This window comes from Rhinopithecus bieti, unplaced genomic scaffold, assembly GCF_001698545.2.
Source record: "Rhinopithecus bieti isolate Rb0 unplaced genomic scaffold, ASM169854v2 scaffold_1853, whole genome shotgun sequence".
Taxonomy (NCBI): domain Eukaryota; kingdom Metazoa; phylum Chordata; class Mammalia; order Primates; family Cercopithecidae; genus Rhinopithecus; species Rhinopithecus bieti.
In genome coordinates, this window is record NW_016804151.1 from 4259464 (window position 1) to 4283664 (window position 24201).

At 44.9% G+C, this 24201-nt stretch overlaps 1 protein-coding gene across 2 annotated transcripts in view; it reads right to left on the reverse strand.

Moving 5' to 3' along the window:
- Positions 1 to 317: 317 nt before the first annotated feature.
- The window catches only part of KIAA0040 (KIAA0040 ortholog), a 34707-nt gene continuing 10823 nt past the window's right edge, over positions 318 to 24201 (reverse strand). For both annotated transcript variants that reach the window (XM_017866963.1, XM_017866964.1), the window contains exons 2-3: positions 9269 to 9440; positions 318 to 3889 (exon numbers count right to left, since the gene is read on the reverse strand). In XM_017866963.1, coding sequence (XP_017722452.1) covers positions 3460 to 3756 — 297 coding nt within the window. In that variant the 5' untranslated portion in view covers positions 3757 to 3889; positions 9269 to 9440 and the 3' untranslated portion in view covers positions 318 to 3459. The remainder of the gene's footprint in view (positions 3890 to 9268; positions 9441 to 24201) is intronic.

Consider the following 24201-nt stretch of genomic DNA (forward strand, 5'->3'; position numbering starts at 1 on the left):
CTTTTCCTTTAAGAAGCCATTGATGGACCTCATTGACGGAAAGTTCTCTAAGTGTTGCCAAGGAACATCAGTGTATTTTTCCTGTAGCTGGCACCTCTGAGGGAGTCTGGTCTCCAAGGCCATCTGTTTTGCAAGCAAGGGTGAGACAGCCACATTCCTGGTCCTCAGACCTATGACTCTACCATGGTGAAGGCAGTGACCAGGGAGGGCTGGGACATTTATGTCACAGAGAGTCCCTGCATCGATCATTTCTGAGTGATGTCTGAGTGGGGGTAATACCTAATGTTGAGAAAGTAACCATCTGACTCCATCAAGACTTTTCATTTTCAAAGTGTTTTATTTAAATAAATTTTTCTTTTGTGTGTGTTTGAATTTTACAGAAAAAAAATACTGACAAATACTATACAGCTTGGACCATTTATATTTTTCTTGGAAAGTTGACTGCCATTTTCCTACCTTTCTCCCTCCCTGCTCCCCTGAGAAATAAAACATGGAATCCATTGAGCAATGGGGAAAGGCCTCCTCTGGCCGCCGGCCGGAGAAGTCCAGGCCTAGGGGATCTCTCGAGCCTGTGCTGGTCTAGGAAGCCTCTTCTTTAGGAACCCTTTTTTTGTCCCCCATGAACTTAACCTTCCCAGATGAGTCAAACAGTCTCTGGTTCTGAGGTCCCGTGGGTTGCCAGTGGCAGTTCAGGGACAGAGGCTGGAAGGAGTGAAAATGGAGAGGAATAAAGGGCTGGGGCTGGCCTGGTGCAGGCAGAAGAGGGAATCAGAGAAGCATAAAAGATGGAGAAAAAGATGAGAAGGAAGTGGAAAGAAGAGAGTGGACACCACAAATGGCCTTAGGCTCCTTTCATGCACCTGCTTATTTAACAAAACCTTTAAGGCCGATCCTGCGCTGGGACTCCTCTAGTTACACCACGAAATGTCGTCAGGGGAGGCTGTGGTGAGGAAAAGAGAGGCCCCATTCTGGGTTTGGCTCTTCTGAGTCACAGGCTGTGGAAGTGACTGAGAAGTGAGGTCCTGGGTGTTTCATGCCTGGGGTGACAGCAAGTCCATTGGATTAGAAGATAGCAGGGACACTGTGCCTGGAGATAGAGGCCTTGTCATGGCAATGACAACTGACTGCTGTCTTAATTCAAAGGAGCAAGCAGTTGCCATGGAAACCATGTTACTTGTATGGTCCCGGATCCCGGTGATCCGCCCTCCTAGATCATATCTGACACCATGTCTCAGCTGTCAGCCTCCACGTCTCCCCAGCCATCCATTTTAGGGGGACTGAGAGGTGGAGACAGGAAGGGCAGCTTGTCCTGGTGAGCAGTGGGAGATGTGGGGAGACATCTCCCACATCCCTGGGATTGGTGCAGGCAGATGGCAAGTCATTCTGTTATGTGAAGGGCACAGCCAGAGGCTCCATGAAAACCTCTCTATATGACAAGGGGATAGAGAACCAGAGTGCTTCTCTCTGTGGTCAAAGGGGTTGATGAGTGGGAGGCCTGAGCGCTCAGGCAGTTTACAGCCATATATGGTGAGAGGGTAAATGCGACTGGCTGTAAAATATATGCAGGTTTGAATGATGATTCACAGGGTCATCTGTTAGAAAACCCTGGTGCAAGGGTCACCACTAAATGCCCACCCTCCACGGGCCTAAAGTACACCTGGAGTGCAGGTGAGTACCAGGCAGCCCAAGTGAGCAAATAGAATATATCTTTCCTTTAATGCAATCTTATAGAATTTAGTTTTTTGCTACTATAAATATCATAGTGTAGCTACATTATTAATTAGATAGCAATTTTGCCACTGTGTAGAATAGCTTCCTTGGGAAAATACTTCAAGAGAGCTTCCCAGCATATTTGCAAATAAACTTCTAGAGCACAACTTGCTCCCAAGGAGTGAATTGTCCATCCTTGCAATACAGTCACAATACAATCAAAATACCAACCAGTTCATCCTATAAGCGGATTAACTCTGCTTCCCAGCCTCTCTCTGGTGGGCAAAGCCCTCCTCAGCTCACTGTGGATCTAATTTACATGTCCTCACATACCTCAGGGCACACGTGTCACCTACATGTACCCTCCTGCAGCATTAAACACCCAATTTCATTCATTGCAGCAATTAGTGGGCTCACTTAGAAGAGAAGATCACTTGGGGAGAATTGGTGAGGTATTACAAGCTTACCCTTAACAACATCACATATCCAACAGTAACCACAGACAGTTATAAGTACCTACTGTGTGCAAGGCACTTGCCTGAGCTTCAAGATAAATATAAATAAGCCTCTTTATAGCTTCATCCTACTTTCATTTAAACTCCATTACCTCTGCATCCCACCTGTGCCATACCATGCACGCATTACAACCTTATGACATCACTTCCAGTGTTGCCTTCTGTGAGACTGACCTGATGATTGTCTAGTTCCTTCCCTGCTGGAAACTTTGGTTATATAGGAGATACCTAGCTCAGGTGTAGCATCTCCTTACCCTTTCCATCTGTAAAACATACATTGCACAGGTACACAATTGCAGTCCACTGACATAAATGAGTGGGCTTCCATAGCTTTCTAGTAGTCACTACCAAGAGCTGTTTGTTCTTGCTTGGAGAAAGGCACTTTGCTGAGTGGTTTCGGGGGGTCATGTTTCAAAGAGAGGTCTTGGACCACATTAAACACCTCTCAGTGACAATGAGGACGGACCTTGTCATGAGTTACAAGAAAAGAGCTTTCAATGAATTTTGAACCATCACACTTTAAACATCTTGGCACAAGTGAGGGGTCAGAGGCACATAAACTTGGTGTGTCTGTATCAAGACATACAGGGGTGGGGACTGTAGCAGGTTGCTGGAATGTCCAATTATGAGTACTTCTAGTAAAAGTTTATGTGTAGAGACAGAAATAGGAAAGCATGCATATCTAACCTGAGTGGTTTATGGAATAGATGGTGTATGGGGGCCTTGCTGGTTATGAATTTGTATACATGTGTCTGAATCTGGCAAGGCTTTCCCGTGAGACATTTTTGTGATTATAGATAATGTACTTCCCTGAACAAAGTACATAGCCAATGACCATTTGATGAGCAGAATATACTTGCCCATGTACCTGTTGCCTGAATTTGTGTGTGTGTGTTATGTGCATGTGCACACACTTGGAAACCATATCAAGATGTATAGATAAATGTTCTTTGTGCTTTTGCATATGGGGTATGCCAGAGACAGGTGGGAGGCATGCCTGGGTCTGCAGTAAGGAGCACTGCTATTGGACACATAGCTGCCAAGACAGTATCCAAGAATTGTCCATGTGGTCCCTGGGACTGCCCTCCACTGGGACACTTAGTCTGAGGTTTGTTCCTTGGTTGAGTAGTTACTCTGTGGACAAAGTGCATCATTTCAGGGGTTCCTGAAATGTCTGTGTGTGGTCAGAAGGAGGCTTAGCCCCAGAAAGGAAACACCTCTGCTTCCTGCCTAACTAAACAGGCAGTGATGGTCTCTTCTCCATCTGGAGAAGCTTGGGTTGAGCAGAGATCCAGAGGTCTTCTTCATCCTTCTTCTTCTTCTTCTTTTTCTTCTTGTTCTTCTCTGGCTGCTGGCCCCTCTTGCCTGGTGGGCTCCAGCAGCAATGGCAACACATGAAGAGGAGTGTGATGATCACCAAGAGTGGCAGGCCCAGGAGGACTCCCAGGCAGATGGTGTTGTAGATGCCTTCTTGGTGTTTGGTCAAGATGGTGTCCCAGACAGAGCTGAAGAAGGCGCTGATTCTCTCCATGGTGCTTGGCTAGATTAGGGCCAGAGAACCCTCTCGGCTTACTAGCACGTCCTGGGCTCAAAAGGATGCAACCTTGACCACTTGTAATTTATTCCTCTTCCAGCTTTGGGTTTGGGCATGCCACTGACAGCACCTGAAGGATTAAAACAGACAACTGAAGAGAAATGCAGAGAGACTGGCCTACAATTTTAATAGTTTCATAGATTTTAGGCTTAGGAAAGGAGAAGGAATTGAAGATTTCCAGGGTTCAGTAAACTTGTACTGAGACTCAATAAACAAGATAAATGCATGCATGTAATCAATAAGCATCAACTAATTCTTGCTATGTACACACATTATATTGGGCTTAGGATATAAAAATGAATAGTATATCAGGTCTGGCACGTAGGAAGTTCTCAGCAGTTGTTGAATAAATGAATCAATGTGTGTGTTCAGTGTTCTGACGTGGGGTTGCTTCCCTGAACCCTTCTGCAACAGCAGTTCTCAATCTTTTTTCCACTGCAGCTCAACTGACAGATGTTGAACACACACTCCCCATGGGACAGATCTGTATGTAACCTGTTATTAACATCACTTGCCATTTTCAAAGCTTATTGAAGCTTAAGCACGAGGTGAGATGTCTATGTCTTGCTGTTTGTAGTAGCGGACTTGGGTCTCCTCTGGTCTAAGAGGTCATCACTCCTCATCCTGCCCCATGCCTGCTTTCTTTGCTGTCCCCTCATGATCTCTTCCCTGCTCCATGTCTCCTCCCCTCCTTACATCCCATTCCTGTGCCTGAAAAGTCCTCTTCTTCCAAGGCTGAGAGAACCAGAGGTGACCGTTTGCTGCCTTTCCACTTTCCACCTTCCTCTCCCTCATTACCCTTGTCTCTGTTTTCTATTCCTCGACCAAATACTCCAAAGTCTCCTGCTCTCTTTCTTCTCCATGGGAAAGGAGTCCTTGCAGGCTGCTTAGTGATGGTGCTTAGAAACCAGGGTGAGGTTCCTGGGTGCCTCCCTGCTCCTGTTCTGAACTCAGCATATAGCTGGGGCCATTCTCCTGGTTGCTTGTACAGAGCTGCCCCTCTTCCCTGGTCACCCCTCCACATATATCTTAAAGCTCAGCTCTCAAGCATAAGGTCTTAGAGGCTGCCTTCAGTTCTGGAATTACAGGTTCTTATGTACAAATAAGACTTCAAGGATAGGCATGATTCAAGGAAATTTAAGAGGCCTGTTGGTGTAAGACATTCCCCAGGACCCAAATATTAAGGAGTGGTTGATTTTCAGGATGGACACTCTAGAAATCATCACAACCAACTCTTTCACTTAAGTATGAAGAATCTGAGGTCCAGAGCAGTGAGGTGACATGTCTGAGGCCACGGAGACCCACCCAGGCCAGACAGGCCCACCCAGACCCACCCAGACCTCGACAATGGGTTCAGCACTCTCCCCAGGCTGCCAGGCGAGCAGAGAAACTAAGGATGATAATGATGTCACTTTATACTTGCATTTCACTTGATACTTTTCTAATCATTTCCATTTGCATTTAATCTTCTGTGTGAGAAACAGGATGGTGCCGTGCCTAGGGATGGGAACACTGGGGACCTGGGCCTGGAATTCAAGATCAGCTCAGGCTTCGTTGCATACATGTGCAGCCCTCCTGGGTGATGTTTTCTACCTGATGCCCCAGCAATTGTCCTCAGAGTTCTAATTCCTTGGATAGCATGCTCTATCAATGTCTCATGATCCCAGTGCCCATGTGCCCATCTAAGCCCCAGCTGACCTCAGTCCTGGTCTGCTGGCATGTAATCCCACCCTCTCATGGCATTATTTACATAGTTTTTACAAGTGTAGAAATTGGCACCTACTACTGAGCCATTTGGTCCATGGAGCCTGAAGAAATGCTATAGGATGACAATAATAACTTTAGCCAACTTTTAGTTAGCACTAATTATATACCAGGCACTGTTCTAGGCACTCTATTAACTCATTCATCTTCATGACACCCTTATGAAGTAGGTACTGTGATTCCCCTATCCTGCAGCTGAAGAGATGGAGGCTCAGGCCACATAGTGAGTGAGTGCCAGAGCCGGTCTCCCTCATTCTGGAGAGTTTGGCTCCAGATCCCCAAGGAGTGAGCTGTTCACAGGCGTTGCTCTGTGGCCTTCTATTCCTTTGTGTGGAATTAACCCATTTTTGGCAAGCAGCCCGGGATTTACAGAATCTTACAATATTTGGCTATTCCCCAGATTGACTTAAATGCTTATCCCAGTCTATTATAGGAAAGACTGCAAAAAGATTTATTTCTCATTGTTAAATATTTCCCAAATGCATGAAGATACATAAAATAAAAACCAAGTCCTGCCCAAGTGCAGGTTTATAGAAAGCATATGGCTGCCCGAACTTAAACTTAACACGCAACAAAGAAAAGTATCCTGAGGAGTCATGTCCTCTCATCCAAGGCTCTGCTCAAGCCCCTCTGAGGCCTGGGAACAGCCCATGCCATGGATCTGCCCACACACCATCCAGCTGCCAGGTTCTCTGTAGAGAAAAGCAGCCCTTAGCATGCTTCTAAGCCCTGGTGACACTGTATCTCAGGCCACTCATCTCTCTTCTGGATTTTCCTTCTCCCTTTGCCATGACCTTTGCTTTTACCTCAGTCTTGGGTGGGTTTTTGACCCTGTCTGTTGGGATCTTTCTGCTCTGTTGTGGAAAGGCTTTGGGTGCTTTTCTCTAATTTGATCCTACTCACAGCTTTCCTATTCATGTTAGATAACACCACCACCACAAATGTTCACCAACTGTTCTGTGCCAGGGGTCGTGCTGTTCCTGCAGGGAGCAGACAGGTATCGGGGCCCCTCTGCGTTCAGCCAGTGAGGAAGGAGGGCAAGCCCATGGAGAACATCAGGACAGTTTTCATGAAGGTGGAGCCACTTGGGGAAGACCTTGAAGATGCGTAGTATTTTGACAGAAAAATATAAGTGAAAAAGATGTTCAAACATTCCAGGCAGAGAAACTTCTAGAACATGAGCAGGAGAACAGGGTGTCTTCTGGTGAGCCTGGAGTTCAGAGTGGGGGAAGAGAGGATGAGAAGGGAGAAGAGAGGAGGTAGGCATGGCCAGGGTAGAGAGGCTGTCATAGCGTTTGCGCTTATTTGGGGGTTTTATAACAGGAGAATGTTGTGATCAGAGCTGCCTTTCAGGAAAAGATAACAAGATCTGAAGAACTCTGGAAAATGTGTTAAGAAAGTTCTTTAAAACTCCTTATCTGTTTATCAAACACTCACTGAGCACCTAATATGTTGCATGCACTGTTGGGTGTTAAGGATTCAATAGTGAATGACAAAGATATGGTTTCGGACATTGGGGAGCCTCGACCATTCCAGGGGAGTTATTACTATTGATAGATCAAGTCAGAAAAGCCAAGTATAATAAGAAAATTCCAAACTAGATTGCTTAGTTGGCTGAAGTAGAAGCATGTATTTGAATTATATGTTTATCTAAATGTCTCGGGCCCTCCCACCCCTCCCAACTTTTGCCTTAAACTCATCCATCCCTTGGCACCTAAAATGGCCTTTGAATAAATAGATTTCTTTTCAAGCTAAAGCTAAGTCAATACTTCACTTCTGGATTCCTAAGGGACTTATCTGAGGCTGCTCTCCATACAGCCAAAGAGTATTCATTAACATTTGGGAAGCCAGTCTGGGGAAAATTCGATTAAAAGGTATTCTTTATATTTTTTAATCTAAGAATTCTTTTCTAGGCACCCCCTAGGTTACTTGCTGAGCTCTGCTAATCTATAGCGTTTCATTAGTATTTATGAGTCTTGCATTATTAGCATTTCCAGAAAACAATCAAATATCTCCTCAGTGGCATGAATTAAAAGTGAGAACTTCCATGGAATGCAAAAGAAGACACACTTCGGCCCCTGGAAGTACACTCTAGCCTTTTGTTGGCTTTTGAATAGCACTGACACTGTTTGAAAAGTAATTCATCTGTTTTTGTAAGACCAACAATAGGTGCCAACCAACCTCATCTGTCTGATTGTGACTGTGGGGGTGGGTGAGAGGAGAGAGAAGAGGGGAAAAGTTACTTTAAATTTCTTTGAAACCAAATATTATTTACCTCTATATCCTCTGTCACAAGCTTCTATCCACCCACGTATGAGGTGTCAATGGGAAACAGTGATCCCAGAGCCAGAAAGTCTGGTTTTGTGCCTTGGGTCAACCTGCAAGACCTCGGCGAGTTACCAGACCTCAGCTACAAAATGAAGCTAATGAGCTTCCCTTGTAATGAGACATTGTGGGGATCAAAAGGGTTCAATATATTTAATGCATTCTGTAAACTGTAAAATATTTAAACAAATATAATCCATAAAAAGTGAGTTATCTTGAAATAATAATGGACTAATTCTAGCGCAGGGCTTTTCTTCCTCCTTCCTCACCTCCAAGCCAATCCCTATTGCCAAAGAATCATGGGCCCCCACATCACTGAAATGAAAAGGTCTTCACAAGTAATCTCCCTGATATGGCTGGTCTGTAGGTCTGCGGCTGTTGCTCTAGACTCTGGCATCCAGAAATAGGATGGAGAGCGGTCGCTTGGGGAACACTTGAAGGTGCCTGGAGGATTGCTGAGTTCATAGGTGAGGTGGAGGAGAACAGCTGGCCATCTACAGGCCCCAGCCTCCCTCCCAGGCTTTGGGACCCTTGGAAGTGTTACAGGGGTGGGTCATTCCACAGGGAGGTCTGCTTCAATCTCTGAGAGCCAAAAGCTACTGCAGGCTATGTTCAGGGCTGGCCCTGACACTACTGTTCTTTCCCGTGCTCTCCAAGAAGGGAGCAGGACATTCTATTCTGCATCAGCCTCTCACTGTTCTTGTTTGTTAGATAAAATAATACATGTAAAGCTCTAGAACAGTGTCTGTGAGACAGTAAATACTTTCTGGAAAGGTTAATAATAAGGATCACATTGGCACCCAATTAGAATCCCTGAGACCAACTCCAGAGTGACCTCCAAATGGTACAAATTGTCACCCTTCTTGTAGGGGGAGGTGGGAGGTTCAGTTCTCTATGAGAACCTTAAGAGGCCTCTCTTCTGCGGCTGCTGACTCCTGGATTTGTGTGGGGGGCCATTTTATAACTGACAGTTGGGAGCAAAGACCTCCCCTTGGGCCTTTGCTCAAATGGCTCCATTGAGCTTTCTGCCTTGGGTTGCGCTGATCACTGTGCTTGCTTTAGCTCCTCTGCCCAGGATCCCAGGTGACAGCAGGATGGACTGTTGGCTACGAAGAGTCATTTAAGCAGTTAAAAATACAGATTCCTGCATCCTGCTCCTGGAGACCCTGATTCAGTCGGGTCTAGGATGGGCCCAGAAATTTATGTTTGTAGCAAGCAGCCCGAGTGTTTCTGGACAATTGGCAGGTTTGAGACCCATTGCATAAGCAAGTTGAGCAGCCGACCTTCATTTATGAGCACAGGAGCCATGTGCTAAATGAGGGAATGAATCATGGGTGAGGAGAGGGGGGAAGAAGTTTACCTCCACACACAGCAGCACAATGGCCAGCTTGGGGAGCCTCCTTCCACGTTACTTCTTCTTCTGTGTTGTCAGGGGATCTCAGCCAGAACTGCTTTTCTGGAGGTCATGTTCAACGTAGTAAACAATTGCTGAACACCAGCCCTGTGCATTCAGATCCTGATCACTGCCCAGTCTAGCAAGGGGGAGAAACAAAAACAGAAGTATAGTGTGATGAGTTCTGTGGTCAAGTTCTGTGTAGGGGGGACATGGGAGCAGCATGGCAGAAGCAGCCAGCAGTGCTGCCTGGAGAGGGTTGAGGGAAGGTGATGAAAAGAAATGACCATCAGGATGGGTGTCTGAGCAGGCATCACGCACTATCTAATTACTGAGCACCTACTCCAGCTGGGAACTGTGTATCCAGAACAAGCAAACCAGATCCCTGTCCTTTCTGTGCTCCAAGTCTAGTGTGGGAACCAAACCAAACATTCATCAAAGAACCATACAGGCAGGTGTGAAAGTGTAATTATGGTGAGTGCCACGAACGAGACCCCATGATGCTACGAAAGGGGTAACAGGGATGTTAGGAAGGCTCTGATGAGGGATGACTGAGCTAAGATCTGAATGACAAAAACAGCAAACACACGGCTAGGGTGTCTGAAAAATCTTGAAACACAAAATAAACTTATTTTGAAGCATTTCCAAGTAATATGCTTGATAGGCTTTTCTTCAATCCTCCAGTACCTTTTCAGGTGAAGTTCTCTACATTTAAAGAAATGAGTTCAATTGTTAATACACCGTAAAGTGTCCCCCCAAAGTCTAGAAACATAGGCAAATAATATGTGTATTGTGCTTTTTATTAGATGAACAAATTAGACCCATTGCTGTCCCTCAAAAGGACCCGAAGGGACAGTGTAGCTGACAGCAGCAGTAGTGGGGTGAGCGTGGATGGCAGGGCCCATGAATGGCAGCCCCGCACCACAGGACCTTGTAAGCCACGTGGAGGGCTAGAGTTTGCTGTGAGAGCCACAGGGTTTAAAGCAAGGAGGGGACATAATTGACGTGTATTTAATAAAGAACACTCTCTCTGAGGTGTGAGAGGACAGATGGGAGAGGGTGTAGGGGGAGGAAATGATCACAGTTGTCCAGGGAAAGTGACCGCTGGGCCGAGGGTGATGGTGGCCGGAAAGGGTGGGATGATGGTGTAGCTCAGGTGTTTTCCAGCAGACGTGGGTGGGAGAACTCTCAGGCAGAGGGACACGAGAGGAGGTGTCCCTGGGTGGGCCCAACTTTCCTTCTTCTAACCCTAGTCTCCTATGAGGGCTCTGAGTCTGGACTGTATATGGATATTCTTTTTTTTTTTCTTTCCAAAACAGGAAAACCATCAGTCTCTACCTGACTCCTCACCATCTTTCCTGGGAGTTTAAAACATCTTATTCAACCCCAGGCCTCTCCACCCTGCCTGTTCAAACCTTGCCCCAGCCCTCAAACCATACTGCCTTGCAAAATTCCTGTGGTTACGATAATATCACACACTTCAGAAACCAAGGATCTCTGGCAGCGAGGGCACAAAGTGGAACCTCAGTCAGTAGTTATTAACTCGGCTGTTCTGGATATATATTTGCTTGATGGTTCTCACCTTCCTAACCCGGCATGCTCAGGTGCCCTCTAATAGATGTAAGTACTGTTTTGTACAAAAATGGTCTGATCACGGTAAATGATCTGCTTGTAGAACATTACATTTACTACTTAGACCCAGCTCTAAGCATTCTGAAACAGGTATCTACATTTTCCCCAATTTAATGAATTGCTTCAAATAACTAGTCCTAATACAAAGTCGGAAGCTTTTTTTTCCCACCAGAGTATATATGATGCGTAACTAGATATTGAGTATTAAAGGAAAATAGATAGAATTTTCCCTCAGAATTGATGTTACAACTATGGTTGCAATTTTGAACAAAAGCACAAATAGAGCATCAATAGAAAAATGATTAAGGCACCATGGTTATTTAATAAAATGATGCTTTACTGTGTAAACATTCTGGATTAGAAGGCTCCTGAAATGGGCCATCTGGTTGATTACTTTACTTTACTGATGGGAAATCTGGGACCAAAGAGACTGCATCTTGCGGGAGATTACCCAGCTAGTGGCTGGTAGAGCCAGGGCCAGAACCAATGTCTTCTGAGGCCCAGGTTACCTTCCTGCCAGTTCTCTTCTACAAACATCCTTAAAAATAAGCGTTGACACAGTGCTTTGCAAGATGCCCACCATATTCTCTTTCTGAGCACAAGTGTGACCATACTTCTCAGCCCCTTACATCTCTGTGGGGCCATGTGACTGAGTTCCAGCCAAGGAAACATGGCTCCCGAAATCTTCTCATGGGACCTCCCTGTTCTCTCTCTGCTTGCTCACTGGCTGGCCAGATGCAGAGCATCCAGGGGAGGACTCCAAGAGCCCCGGGGATGGCAGAGATGGGAGGTGTTCCTGAATGACTGCGTGGAGCAGAGCACCCCTGCTGACCACAGTGAAAAATGAAATGGGTTAGAATAAACTTTTGTTGGGTGAAGCCACTGAGATTTGGGGATTTTCTGCTATAGCAGTTAGCCTATCCTGCCTAATACAAGTGACAAAAAAGCTAATGTTGGTAATGATTAATTACCATTGCATATATAATCCCTAGAATGATTTGCTTATAACAAATGTGCAATGTGTTCAACAATTCTTCTATAGGGCAGCTTTTGCCCAAGAGGGGTTTACCTTAGTGCTTTTGAGCAGTGGTTCGGGGACCAGATATCCTGGGTCCAAATTCTGGCTCTCCCACTCACTAGCTGTATCACATTGGGCAAGTTAACCTCTCTCTCTGGGGTTCTGTTTTCTCATTTGTAGAATGGCATTGACAATAATAGGATGTTGTGAGAATGAAACGAGTCAGTAGAAGTAGAGTGCCTCAGAGCCTTGCCTGGCAATAAAAGTTAGTCCTGATTGTTTGATCCCAAACAAATAGGCTGGCCAAAGTAAACATCCCTTGACTCCTTAGCTAATGATGGTTTTGTTTGTCTTTTTCAAATGTGAGATAGTTCTGGAGTCATGACTTTGATTATGTAGGTCTCCTTTATAAGATATTTTCTCTTTTCTCTAGTTTTCCTGCGGTAGACTAAATTAGTTCATTCGTCATTCTCTTTCAAGGCGACCATTTCAGAATGAAAATATGGATAAGCATCACTCAGGAGCTGAATTATAAGGGTTTAGATACAGTTCCTTCCCCTCTCGGCAGGGCTCTCCCAAGACTGTGTGGAGTAGGACACAGAAACCTCCTTCCTTACCCCCACACCAAACTGCCCTTTTGTCTTTTTCCTACTTTCCCTTCTTTCCTTCCCCCAATGTATTTAATGAGCTCCTAGGATGTGTCAGTTCTTGTCCTGGTACCGTGGGTATAGTCATGCATAAGACAGACATTTTGCTTGTGCACTTCTTATTATCTCTCTTCTCCAGGTAGAAAGTATACATGTTAGTGCAATAAAGGAAATAATTGGAGTGGCCTCTGCAGAGGTGACTCTGAACTGAGATCTCAGGGTGCCGAGGACCAAGTGTCCATAGCGCTAAGGGCAGGACCATGGGTAGCAGGAACATTAAGGGTGAGGGCTCTGAAGTGGGAAAGAGCATGGCACATCCGTGAGAGAGGGCAGCCAGTGCGGCGGAACCATGGTGAGCATCGTAAGTAAAGCAGGGCTTCAGTGAGGGGGACTTGGGCCCTGTGGGTATGGAAAGGCACAGAAAGGTGCCTTCCGCTTTATCCCCATTGTTACCTCATTTGTCCAGGCCTTCAAATGACCTCTAGTTTTTCCTTCTTTCAATTCGCCTTTCTAAAATCTGGATGTAATGTGCACTCCCTGCGCACCCCTCGCTTGGCTGCTCACCACTTGTATGATAATCACACCTCCTTAGCAAGGAAGACTCGCTGATGATCCGACTCTCCTATTACCCCAGCCTCGCCTTCCTCCACCACCCCCACCACCCTAGCTGTTTATCACATCATAGGTGCTAATCAACATGGGACAAATAAATGAATTCCTTCAACACTTGGACTAAGTTTCTCTCCTGGGCTTTACTTCCCCACCCCTATCTCATCAGCTGGTCCTACCTGCTCTCTCTCTGTGTCCTGACTCCATTCACTTCTCACCATTTCCATGGTGAGGCCATTGCTACCTCTCACCTGGGTTACTGCAGCAGCTTCTAACCAATCTCTCTGGTTCTGCTCCTCCCTCCCTGTGGCCTGTTCTCCCCACTAGAGCCAGATCATATCACCCCCAGGCCCTGCTCACGCCTCATGGCTTCCTGTCACTAGAAGGATGACATCTAAACTCTTTCTCATATCCCCAGGCCCTGCCATCATCTGGCCCCTGCCCCCTCTGGACCTCATCTGGTATTCTCTTCTCTCCCATTCACTGTGGGCTAGACGCACCTACTCCTGGACTGTCAGCTCGCTCAGGACCCTATTTGTCCCTTTGCCTGGTATGGTTTACCTCAGATCTTGGTGTGATTGCTTCACAACAATTGTGTCAGCTCAAATACATTTTCATACAAATTTCCTCCCGCGTTACCTCATCAGGAGGCCTTTTCTAATGGAGTATGGTAATCTAATGTCGCCCAACCCCCAGCCAACCCCATCTCACCATCCTGCCCTACTGCCTTGGTGATAGTCCTCACTTTGAAATTTCTCTGTCACTTACAATGCTGCTGTCATGCTGGTTTCCACGTTTACTGCCTGTCTTCCTCCATTAGAATATTAGCTCCATGAGAGCAGGGCCCTGCCTGTCCTGTTGTGTTTGGATGCCCAGAGTCTGACATGTAGCTGAATGAATGAATGAATGAATGAATGAGTGAAGTTTATTCAAGGGTTCCAAAAAAATAAGATCTTGAATAATCATCTGTCAGGCAAACCAGGTCACTGGGGAGAAAGAGTAGAAGCACCAAAGGGCATAGAAAAGTGACCATCAGTCACACTGTGCCTGGACTCTGATGATAATTACCCACCCGCAGATTGTGCTGTCCAGCCAGATCTTTCAGCCACAAAAACTCACTGGAGGGAGAAATAATGATCAAGAAAATCTCCTACCACTGAGAGCAATAGAAAGTGGGGGCAGGGGTGAGTGTTTTATCAGCTCCTAAATAATCACCTACCTTCTTTTTGCTCAGTTACAAAGAGCCCATTGTAGCTGGGACTTTCTGATAACAAGGGATTCTTTCCTAATTACTATACGCTCTATTTCAGGTTCAGCAGAAAAGAAAATTAAAAAGCTCCATTTCACTTTGGGTTCAAATGAGTCAATCTTTCAGTCAATCAAGTATTAATTAAGACATGCTAGGAAATACGGGGGAGGTAAAAGACATCCTCTCTTGTCTCCAGGATGATACCAGGGAAATAATTAGAGAATGATTTAAGAACAATGAAAAGAATTTTAAAAAGGCTTCATGTGGACTTTCTTTGATTTTCTATTATGGAAGGTCTAGAATCTCCAGTTCCTTTATACTTCTTTACTCTTTTCCCTTTCCTCTTTCCTTCCTTTTCTCTCTTTTCATCCCTAATTATCTTTCTCCAAAGGGTCCAGAGTATATACTCTAAGAATAGTTAGTTCTCCTCATGTTACCCTTAGGATTAATCATGTGAAATTATGTCTGATTCCCTGAAAATTCCAGCTGTACTAAATGTGAGTAAATATAGTTTCTCCAGTCTGTTAGCAAGTCAACTTCCTCATATTTACCTCCTCAAGATCAAGGAAATTTCCTAAATTTTCTTCTCATATGCCAGATAACTTGTAGTCAAGAATTTTACCAGCCTGGGCAACATAGCAAGAACCTATCTCTACAAAAATTAAAATTAAAAAAATTAGCCAAGTGTGGTAGCACATGCCTATAGTTCCAGTTACTCAGGAGGCTGAGGCAGGAGGATCACTTGAGCCCGGGAGTTTGAGGTTACAGTGATTGCACCACTGCACTCCAGCCCAGGTGACAGAGTGAGACTTTGTCTCTAAAATAAAAAACAAACCAAAAAAAAAACCTGTCTCCACCACTAACATGGTGTAGGGTCTGGGGAACATTCACTTAAGTGTTTTTTCCATTTACTCTTCTGTAAACAAAGATATTACCATCTTTCTCAGAGGGCTAGGTGTTTTATTCACTGTGTTACATCATTTTACTCTCAGTATCTGGCACAGGGCCTGGTAGAAAGTGGACTGGCAGTAAGTACTCGCTGAATGGATGACTGAATTAATGCATTGCTGGGCAGAGTAAATGAGATAATGTGTGTGAAGCATGTTGTGTAAGTATATTTCACACAGTGGGTGCCTTAAAATTGCCTTGACAACTGCAAAACACTATATTTATTATTATACTATTCACATTGTGTGAAAGGTGAAAACACCATTTGTGAAAGAATTATTTTGCTCTAATTAGAGTTTGATCAGCTTTTCACTGAATTGGCGTAGAGAATGAGTTAATCAGCCCCTAGTCAATCAGGGCAGCCACCTTTGCCTCTCCCCTGCTTTCCTGCTAACTTTATTTCCATTCACTCCTAGTTGCTTCTCCCTCTCTCAGCCCTCCTGACCTCCAGGATCGCACTTCTCAGGCAGCCTTGTGTTGTCCATCACTATCAGTTTTCTCCTCTTCATTTCAGCTAGAATGCTCATTTGTTTTCTTTTGATAGTCCTCTTTTGACTTAAATACTTCAGGAGGCCAAAATCTCAAAACAGAGGGTTGACAAAAGTCTTATCACCTTTCACAGGAACGGAAAATGATCTGTTGAATCAAAACGCCACCATTTGCTGAGTTCTTACTAAGTGTGCAACTCTGTGTGTGGAATCAAGGGTTTACAGACATGGTCTCATTCAACAACTCAAGAGGTAGGCTTTTCCTATGCCCATTCTACAGATGAGGAAACTGAGGCTGAGAGAGATTAAGTGATTCGCCCAAAGACATGGAACTACTCAAGCACAGAAAGAGGTTTGACTCTAGTCCTCTCTGAGTCCAAAGATCCTGCTGTAACCACCATTCTCAGAATGCTGAGGACTTTAATTTCTGGATCTTCTAAGATGATGGGGTGTTCATCCAACTATTCATCCATCAACATGTAAAAGCCTGCCACGTGCTTCACACCCTGTGGGTGCACTCTTGATTACGATGCCTTCTGTGACCTCAAGGAGCTCATGTTTTAATAGGACCAAACATGTTGAATAGAAGTGCAATACAACATCCCACATAACATGTACCACCCCATATATGCTGGAGCCCCAAGGCATGAAACTCCACTAAATAGGCGTAGCACTCACTGGCAGTCTGGGAGCTATATCCAACCCACAGGCACTTTTACTTTGTATTATTTTTCTGCTTCCTTTGGTTTCATACCAAATTCTCAATCTTCAGCTTGTCCTAAGATTTGGCCACATTAACCTCCCACATGGCCACAATCTGCTGGAGCTTTAAAAGGGCCTGTGTTCTCTCCATTCCCCAACCCCACACCCCAGTCCCCATCCTGCCTGCTTCACCCAGTCCTGTTCACCCACCTGGTCCCTGGAAGCATTTTAAGCTCACCTCCCCTGGATTTAACTCACTCAGGAGTAGGGACTATGGTACATGTTCTCTGTGCTGTCATCTGTGTAGAGAAGAGCCATGCAGGGGGCTTAAAAAATATAAATGAGGACAAAAGGCAAGCCTCACATAGCAGATTTAACCTCTGGTTTGATAGACTGATCCTGATCTGTGGTTAATCAGACAAATGATAAGGATGAGGGATATGTGCAAGAGGAATTAATGCATATCAAAACGCCCCTGGGCACAATACAAACAGTTGGCCCAAGGGTGCAATTAAGCGAGGAGTCAGAGGACCCTCTCCTAGTCCCAGTTCAGTTGTCCTCCAGGCCTTTGACCTTGGGCAAAATCAGTTAAGCTTTCCGAGCCCTTTCCTCATCTGAGAAATGAGGTTATCACTCAACCTGGATATCTCTCAAGATTATTGTGAAGAACAGACAAGACATGTGGAAGAACACTGAGCAGGGAAAATTGCAACCTCAATGCAGGGTAGTGGTATTACAGGGGATTATATTAAAAGGCTGAATTAAAGTTCAAAGTAGAAAACTGAACTTCTCTTACTGATGCAGTCCTCCACCCTCCTATCCCCTCTCTTCCCCCCAGTCTGTAGTTATTAGAAGCTACATTTCCAATGTAGAATTCATAGGGGAACTCTAATACCACTCACACTTCTGTTCGTCATCTGTGTATATATATATATATATATATATATATATATATATACACACACACACACACACACACACACACACATACAAACACACATGATCTGACCACATCCTGGTATTAGTGCTAATAAAACCTGTAGCCATGGTTACAGTGAACTATCTTGGCTATACAGTTCTCATTTTCATTTTTCAAAATAGTTTGGTAAAGGATTTTGGAGCCAATGTTTGTGGGTGTGGTAAAGTGTCTAGGTGAAGTTTTGTTTTTGGAGAGCCAGAAGCCGAGGCTCTGAGGTCATTTGTGAGTTAGAAGCGGTTTAGCTGGGCGTTGCCTTTTCTGTTCCACAAATAAAGGGAAACCTCTGCTTCTGGCCGACTCCAATAACTGATGCTTAAGTGTTCAAATGTCATATCCTCTTGGAAGGAAAAGGTGTTTTTTGAAAAAGCATGAGAACAACCAAACACTTGTGTCATTCAGGGTCTCCCACACAGGTGGTAATTAAAAGTTGCATAATTCTCTTTAATACTAGAGACGGGAACTTAAGAGTTCTGCAAACTTTGTGGCAATAACAGAATGACTGACATATTTCTTTTCGTTAGTGGTGGTGGGGGAGACATTTACAGGCTGGAATAGCTGAAAACTAATGGAGTGGCAAAAATATACAATTATGCAACTCAAAAGCGATACAGATATGGTTCTATTTTCCTTTCCATTTTGTCCCTTTGTTTAATGTTAACAAAATTTCTGGGCAATTAAAAGCCAAAAGCTACCTTACTGCAATATTAAGTCTTAAAATGCAAAGATCAAATCATAGAGGGAGTGAGCATAAATATTCTCATTACAAATAACTCACCTCTGTGGAATGTTCAGTGTGGTGGATTTCAGATTTGCCAGGCTTTGGGGTGCAGCTTCCGCCCCAGAGGGTGGGCTGTGCAGAGGAGTTCATGTGTCTGAGGAGAAATCTTTATTTCCTCTCTGCAAGGGCTTAAATCTGCATTCCTAACGTTGCAAGGAGTGTTCTTTTTTAATGGTTTTGATAAATAATGGTTGATGAATGCAGAGAATATATATAAGTGAGCTAAAATACTTGTTGAATACCCATCCAGTATCAGGTTAAGTAGCGTACTTTTTTTTTTTTTTTTTTTTTTGCTTCAGCGCCTTCTTTCTTTGATACAGATGACATATGCTTAGTCTCATCACGTGCAGCTTTAGTTGCCTGCGTGCAGATATTTTTGTCCCTGAGAACAGCCGTCACCTCTTCCCTGATGCCCTCAGCATGCCCAAACGTTTTCCTCTCCATCCTTGAAATGCCCTTCCCAAAGGAGATGGCAGGTACTGCAAATTCTTGAATTGGGAGTATGTATGGAAGAAACTGCTTAAGCTGGGGATTGCAGGGGGGTGTCCCATATTCCCCACTCTCGACACAGGGTTCCCTCAGCTTCATCCCCTCATTCCTTCCCGTCCACCACCTCTGCTCCATCCATGCCTGGAGACCTCAAGGCTTTGTGGGAGAACCTCTGGAAAGCACTTAAGGCCACTGGAAGTTGGTGGGGATGGTCAGAGAGGCCAGGGAACTCAGCCCTTGTCTCTGAGCTCTCCATGGTGTGGCCTCAGGGCTGAGCTATCTGCAGGCTGCCCACCAGACTTTAGGCTTTATCTCCCCTTAGCAGCCCAGACATATGTTTTATCAGACCAACCCTCAAAGTATCAGGGTCTTGAATAAGTAACACGTTAGGTGGGAATGCTTTGATAGAGCAAGATATTCTGAATGTTAGACTCTACCCATGACAGTTAGAAGGCAGAAGATGCCCTAGGGATGGCAGTTGGCCTAGAGCAGCCAGAGAAGAAAGTGAATGTCCTTGTAGTGCCTCATAGGGGTAGGCAGTTATGCTTCTCAATGGAGAATCTGTGGGGCCTAGGCCCCCTGTTCTGGCTTTGACTTTTATCTGATTTTACTTATTCACATTCTCGTAACTTGCCCTAGGAGCCAAATTCTTGGCTCAAGGGTAGTTTGAGTGCACAGGAAGCTAATGGATTGAGGAATGAGAAGCAGTTATGACTCACTCAGTGTGTGTCCTTGGGAAGGTCACTCAGCTGCTTTGAGTCTCAGTTTCTTCACCTCCAAAATGGGGAAAAATCTAGACGAATACACAAGAAAATGATAGCATCTACTGCCCCTTTGGAGGGAAATTGGGGGCAGCCCTGGAAGGGAGACTGGCTTTTTCTCTCATTCCTTTGGTACCATTCCGAATGTCTGATCACATGCATACACTTTCTAAATTAAACCAACAACTGGAAGTGAGTACCTGCTCACAGGGTCCTTAGGTAAAAGCACATAGTACATGTAATGCGTGTCTGGGCTGTTAGGAACTGTACAAATATTTAGAGTCATAATTGGTATTATTCCCAGCAGTTGCAGGGGTATGGCAAAAAAAAAAAAAAAAAAAAAAAGTCACTCCTCAATTCCGCCAGGTAGTCAAAGTGGCCTGAAATTCTTGGGAAATTTGGTCCAATGTTGGGAGGTCTTCCTGCCTCCAACCCAGAATGGTTGGATGGAGACCACTCCTAAACCCCCTCCACAACCAGGCCAGCCCCTTCACCTACTTGTGTAGTGGAGCTGAGGCCGTTGCTGGGTAACTTGTATCCTCCATGTGTACAAATGACCCCAGATTTCCAAGGGCTAGTCAGCATGTCCACTCTGCTGAGCAAGTTCAGACAAGCACATTCCATCCACTGCCAGGAGGCAGGGGGCAGCACCTTCAGTGTGAGCAGAGGGAATGGTACTTACATTTGTGGCTGCCTTTTGCTTGGCCTCTGAGGCTGGGGAGAGCTTTGTATAAAATGTGTGTGAGTCTCCCTTAGGTTGTTTACTGAGTCCCTATAATAAAAATAATGCTGCAAGCATATTGTTCTTTATACATGAAGAGGCTAATAGCACTAATAACAACTGTTTGCATCAATAAAATATGCCATTTGAATGATGCTTCCTGTAGTTGCATGTGGATTTCATGGTCAAGAAGTATTAGTTAAGTATTTACTAGTTAACTGACATAGTGCTGGAGGGGGAAAAAGAACTGTACCAACTGGTTCTTATCCTAAAAGAGTTTCTTCATGAACCTTAGAGCACTGAAGTTCTGCTCTGCTTAGCCAAGTGCTAGGGCAAGTCACAGAGCTTCATGAGCCTCAGGCTCCTGGTCTCTAAGACGGGAAGACAATGATGATAACATCAATTGCCCTCACTATTCAGTGTGGTTGTGAAAGTCAAATGATAACATATATGAGAGCTCTTTGTAAACTGAAAACGTCCTGCAAAGTTGAATTTTCAAAAATAATAGTAATTAAATACTAAACTAAATATCAGAAAGTGACAAAATGCAGATACCGTTAGAAAGGAGAGAGATCAATGCTGGCTTAGGTTTTATCAGAGCAGGGGACAGGGGGCAGGGGACATCATGGAGGAGAGGGAGGCTGTGCCAACTCCTGGGCTGTGTGATTACATGGAGGGCTGGACATTCTGGTGGGGAAAAGGGTGAGTTGAGGTGAGCTACATAGGTTGGAAAAGCCAGAACAGAGGTACAGAGGCCAACAGGTACAGAGTTCGAGATGGGGATGGCAGCGAAGAAGCCTTCTAAGGAAGGGTGAGAACTGAGGTGGCACAGGCAAGCTTGGTGAGATCACAGGGGGCTTTGAAAGCCTAACATGGGGCTGGTGCAACAGCCTCAAGGAGGCCCTGAAAGTTGTGAGCAGAGGAGACTTAACAGCCTCACTGTTTCAGTGGCCACATTCTCTTACCTGATCTTGCTTGTGATGGAAAGTACACCCTACCAGAGCTCGGGATTATGCAGGATTAAGCTCCTAGTCATGGGCTCACTGGCAATCTGCCCTAACTAGTCAGGCAGGGTAATCACAGATACCACAATTAAAAAAAACTTTTATTAATAGCATCCGTTCTCCCTTAGACAAAAATCTAATTACAAACTGAAATGAAATATCACGAAACCAATCAGAAGGAAATGGCTATTTATCTCTTGATCCCTTGGGAATAGGGGGCGAGGGATTAAAAACAGGATGCAATCAGTTCTCCCTCCTTCAAACTGGCACCCAGATGGGCTTGGGTTTATTTATGATTGGTGAAAGTCCGATCAATATCCTACACTGATAACTTAGTTTAGTTTTTTGAAGGCTCCTGAAAACATTGCTTCCTTCAATCTACTGTAATTTGTAGAGGGGAGGGATCTCTTGCCCTATTTCACAGATGAATAGTCTTTTCACAGTAAAAGTTTGTTCCAAATTTGTTCAAAATTGTAAAGCTGGTTAGTAGCCAATGGCACACAGGGCTCTAGTTTTCCACTTCCCCAGTGAGATGCTTTCTGCACTAAAGTAACTCCTAAAATGCAACAACTAGGGCAGCAAGCAGTGGCAACCAATCCCCTTCACAGTTTACAAAGCCTCCCATTTCTCAAACTCTGTGAGATATGGGGTTCCCCTTTAGCTTTGGATCCTTATGCAACCGTAGCTGTCTCTCGCCCCACCCCATCCACTGCCCCTACCCCATCTCCTGGCCTCTATTCAACATTGTTTCCCTGGGGAAACCTTCCTTGACCTCATTACAGGTCAGAGCCCCTGCTCTGTGCCCTTCGCCATATCTATATTGTTGCTACCACCCATAATCTGTGGTAGGATAATTGTTTAATCATTGTTCTTCCTTTCTAGATGGAATCTATTCCCATCATGGCATCCTCTGCATCTGCGACATATTTTGCCCTTGGGAAATATGTGCTGCATTAACAAATGAACATGTTTATAGATGAAGAAGCTCTGAGGTTCACTGAAATTAAATGACTCGTCTAAGGTCTCATACCTAAGAAAAGATCATGTGCCAATTCCTCTACCTCTAAATAGCCAGTTTTCCTTCTGCTCTGCCACACTAGTTTCTAGGTTCACACAGATCATGCTGGTCAGTTAGAAGGAGATACCCAGGAAAATAAAGTCTGCCAGTTGAAATGTCAATATTTTGGGTTTGGAGAGCTCTTTCAGCCTGGGCAGTATGCTCAAATACCAGGTATTCTTGGGTGCTCCTGAGTCTCAGATCTCTTTCCGAGACTGGCTACTTTTTAATCTCCAGTGAGGCTGTCAGGACTAAGAAACAGATGAGAGCAGCTGAGGCTCGACTTCCAGAGAACATTGGTCTCAAATGGACATCAAGCTTTGTTTTCATGGGGTGCCATGTTGAATATCAAGATTACATCACTTGGAAGTGAGACTACCCCCATGTTGTTAGAAAGCCCTGACTGGCTGTGTTTCTGACTTCTTGGTGTTCTTAATTTTTTACTTTTTAAAAAGATACAGGGTCTCACTCTGTTACCCAGGCTAGTATGCAGTGGCACGATCACTGTAACTTTGAATTCCTGGGCTCAGGCAATCCTCCTGCCTCAGCCTCCCAAGTAGCTGGGACTACAGGCATGCACCACCACACCTGGCTAATGTATTATTATTATTATTATTTTGGTAGAGACAGGGTCTTCCTATGTTGCCCAGGCTGGTCTTGAACTCCTGGCCTTAAGTTATCCTCCTGCTTCAGCCTCCCAAAGTGCTGGGAGTACCGGCGTGAGACACTGTGCTTGGCCTCTGTGTGTTCTTCAATTGATATGATTTCATTTGGTAATTTCTGGCTGCAAAGTCAACTGAGTAGAGTATGTGTATACGTAGGGGGGCTCACTACCTCCCTGTTATTACTGTAAAAAGACCTCCCTGCTTTTTCCTGGAGGGAGGAACTTCCTTTGCTGGCTTTTTCTTCCTTCACTGATTCTGGGTTATTGACACCATTGTGGCCGAGGAAGCCAAAAACTTCCATTTCCATTCTCTGCTGTATAGCAGCAAATTATTCAACTCAACTCACATTTGTTGAGTACCTACTATGTGCATTCCCAGATAATGCTGCCTAGTGAGAAGTAAAAAACTTGCCAGCTATCTGCGTAAGGAAATCAAAATTGAACTTTTCTTGTTTTGATAGAGACTTTAGGAATAAAGTCAAGGAATTTAGTTTTTTTGTTGGGGAACTGGGCAAGCACATGCAAAGTACCATAAGGCATGACTGGTTCAGTGTCCCAAGGGAAATTCAAACAAATGCTTATGGAAGCAGCAAGGAGGGAGCCGTTAATTCCAATGAGGAATCCAGGGCAGATTTCGATGAGAGTGTGATTTGAGTTGGCACCTGCAAGGTGCATAGATGGGAAAGAAAGGTGATTCCAGGCTGCTCAAGAAACTGAGCTGGCTCAGGGAAAGAATCCAGTCAAAGTGGCCCATGTTCCAACTCAGCTCTAGAGGCCTCCAACCTCCCGATGTTATGGCCGCAACACTAAAACAGCTCGCTCCACCTGACCCCCTCTACCAGGGTCTTCTCGCAGCCACTGCTTTAATTGCCATGGCATTCCAGGGACCAGCCCAGCACCTGAAGGGGATTCTTCAAGGTTCTGGCCCTACGAGGAGGCTGCTTCTGATGTTCTCTCCCTCCATACCTCATAACATGTTATGACTTGAGTGTCCGGGGATAGGGCCGTGGACAGGAGTGACTGATGACATACTGGGCTTAAGGACATTCAGGGCTACAATTTCAAATTGTTTTCACATTTGACTATGAAGGCAGATTACTGTGTTAAGGAAACTTGAGTGTATAGTGAGTTTTTTGCCTCCTCCCTGTCCCTCA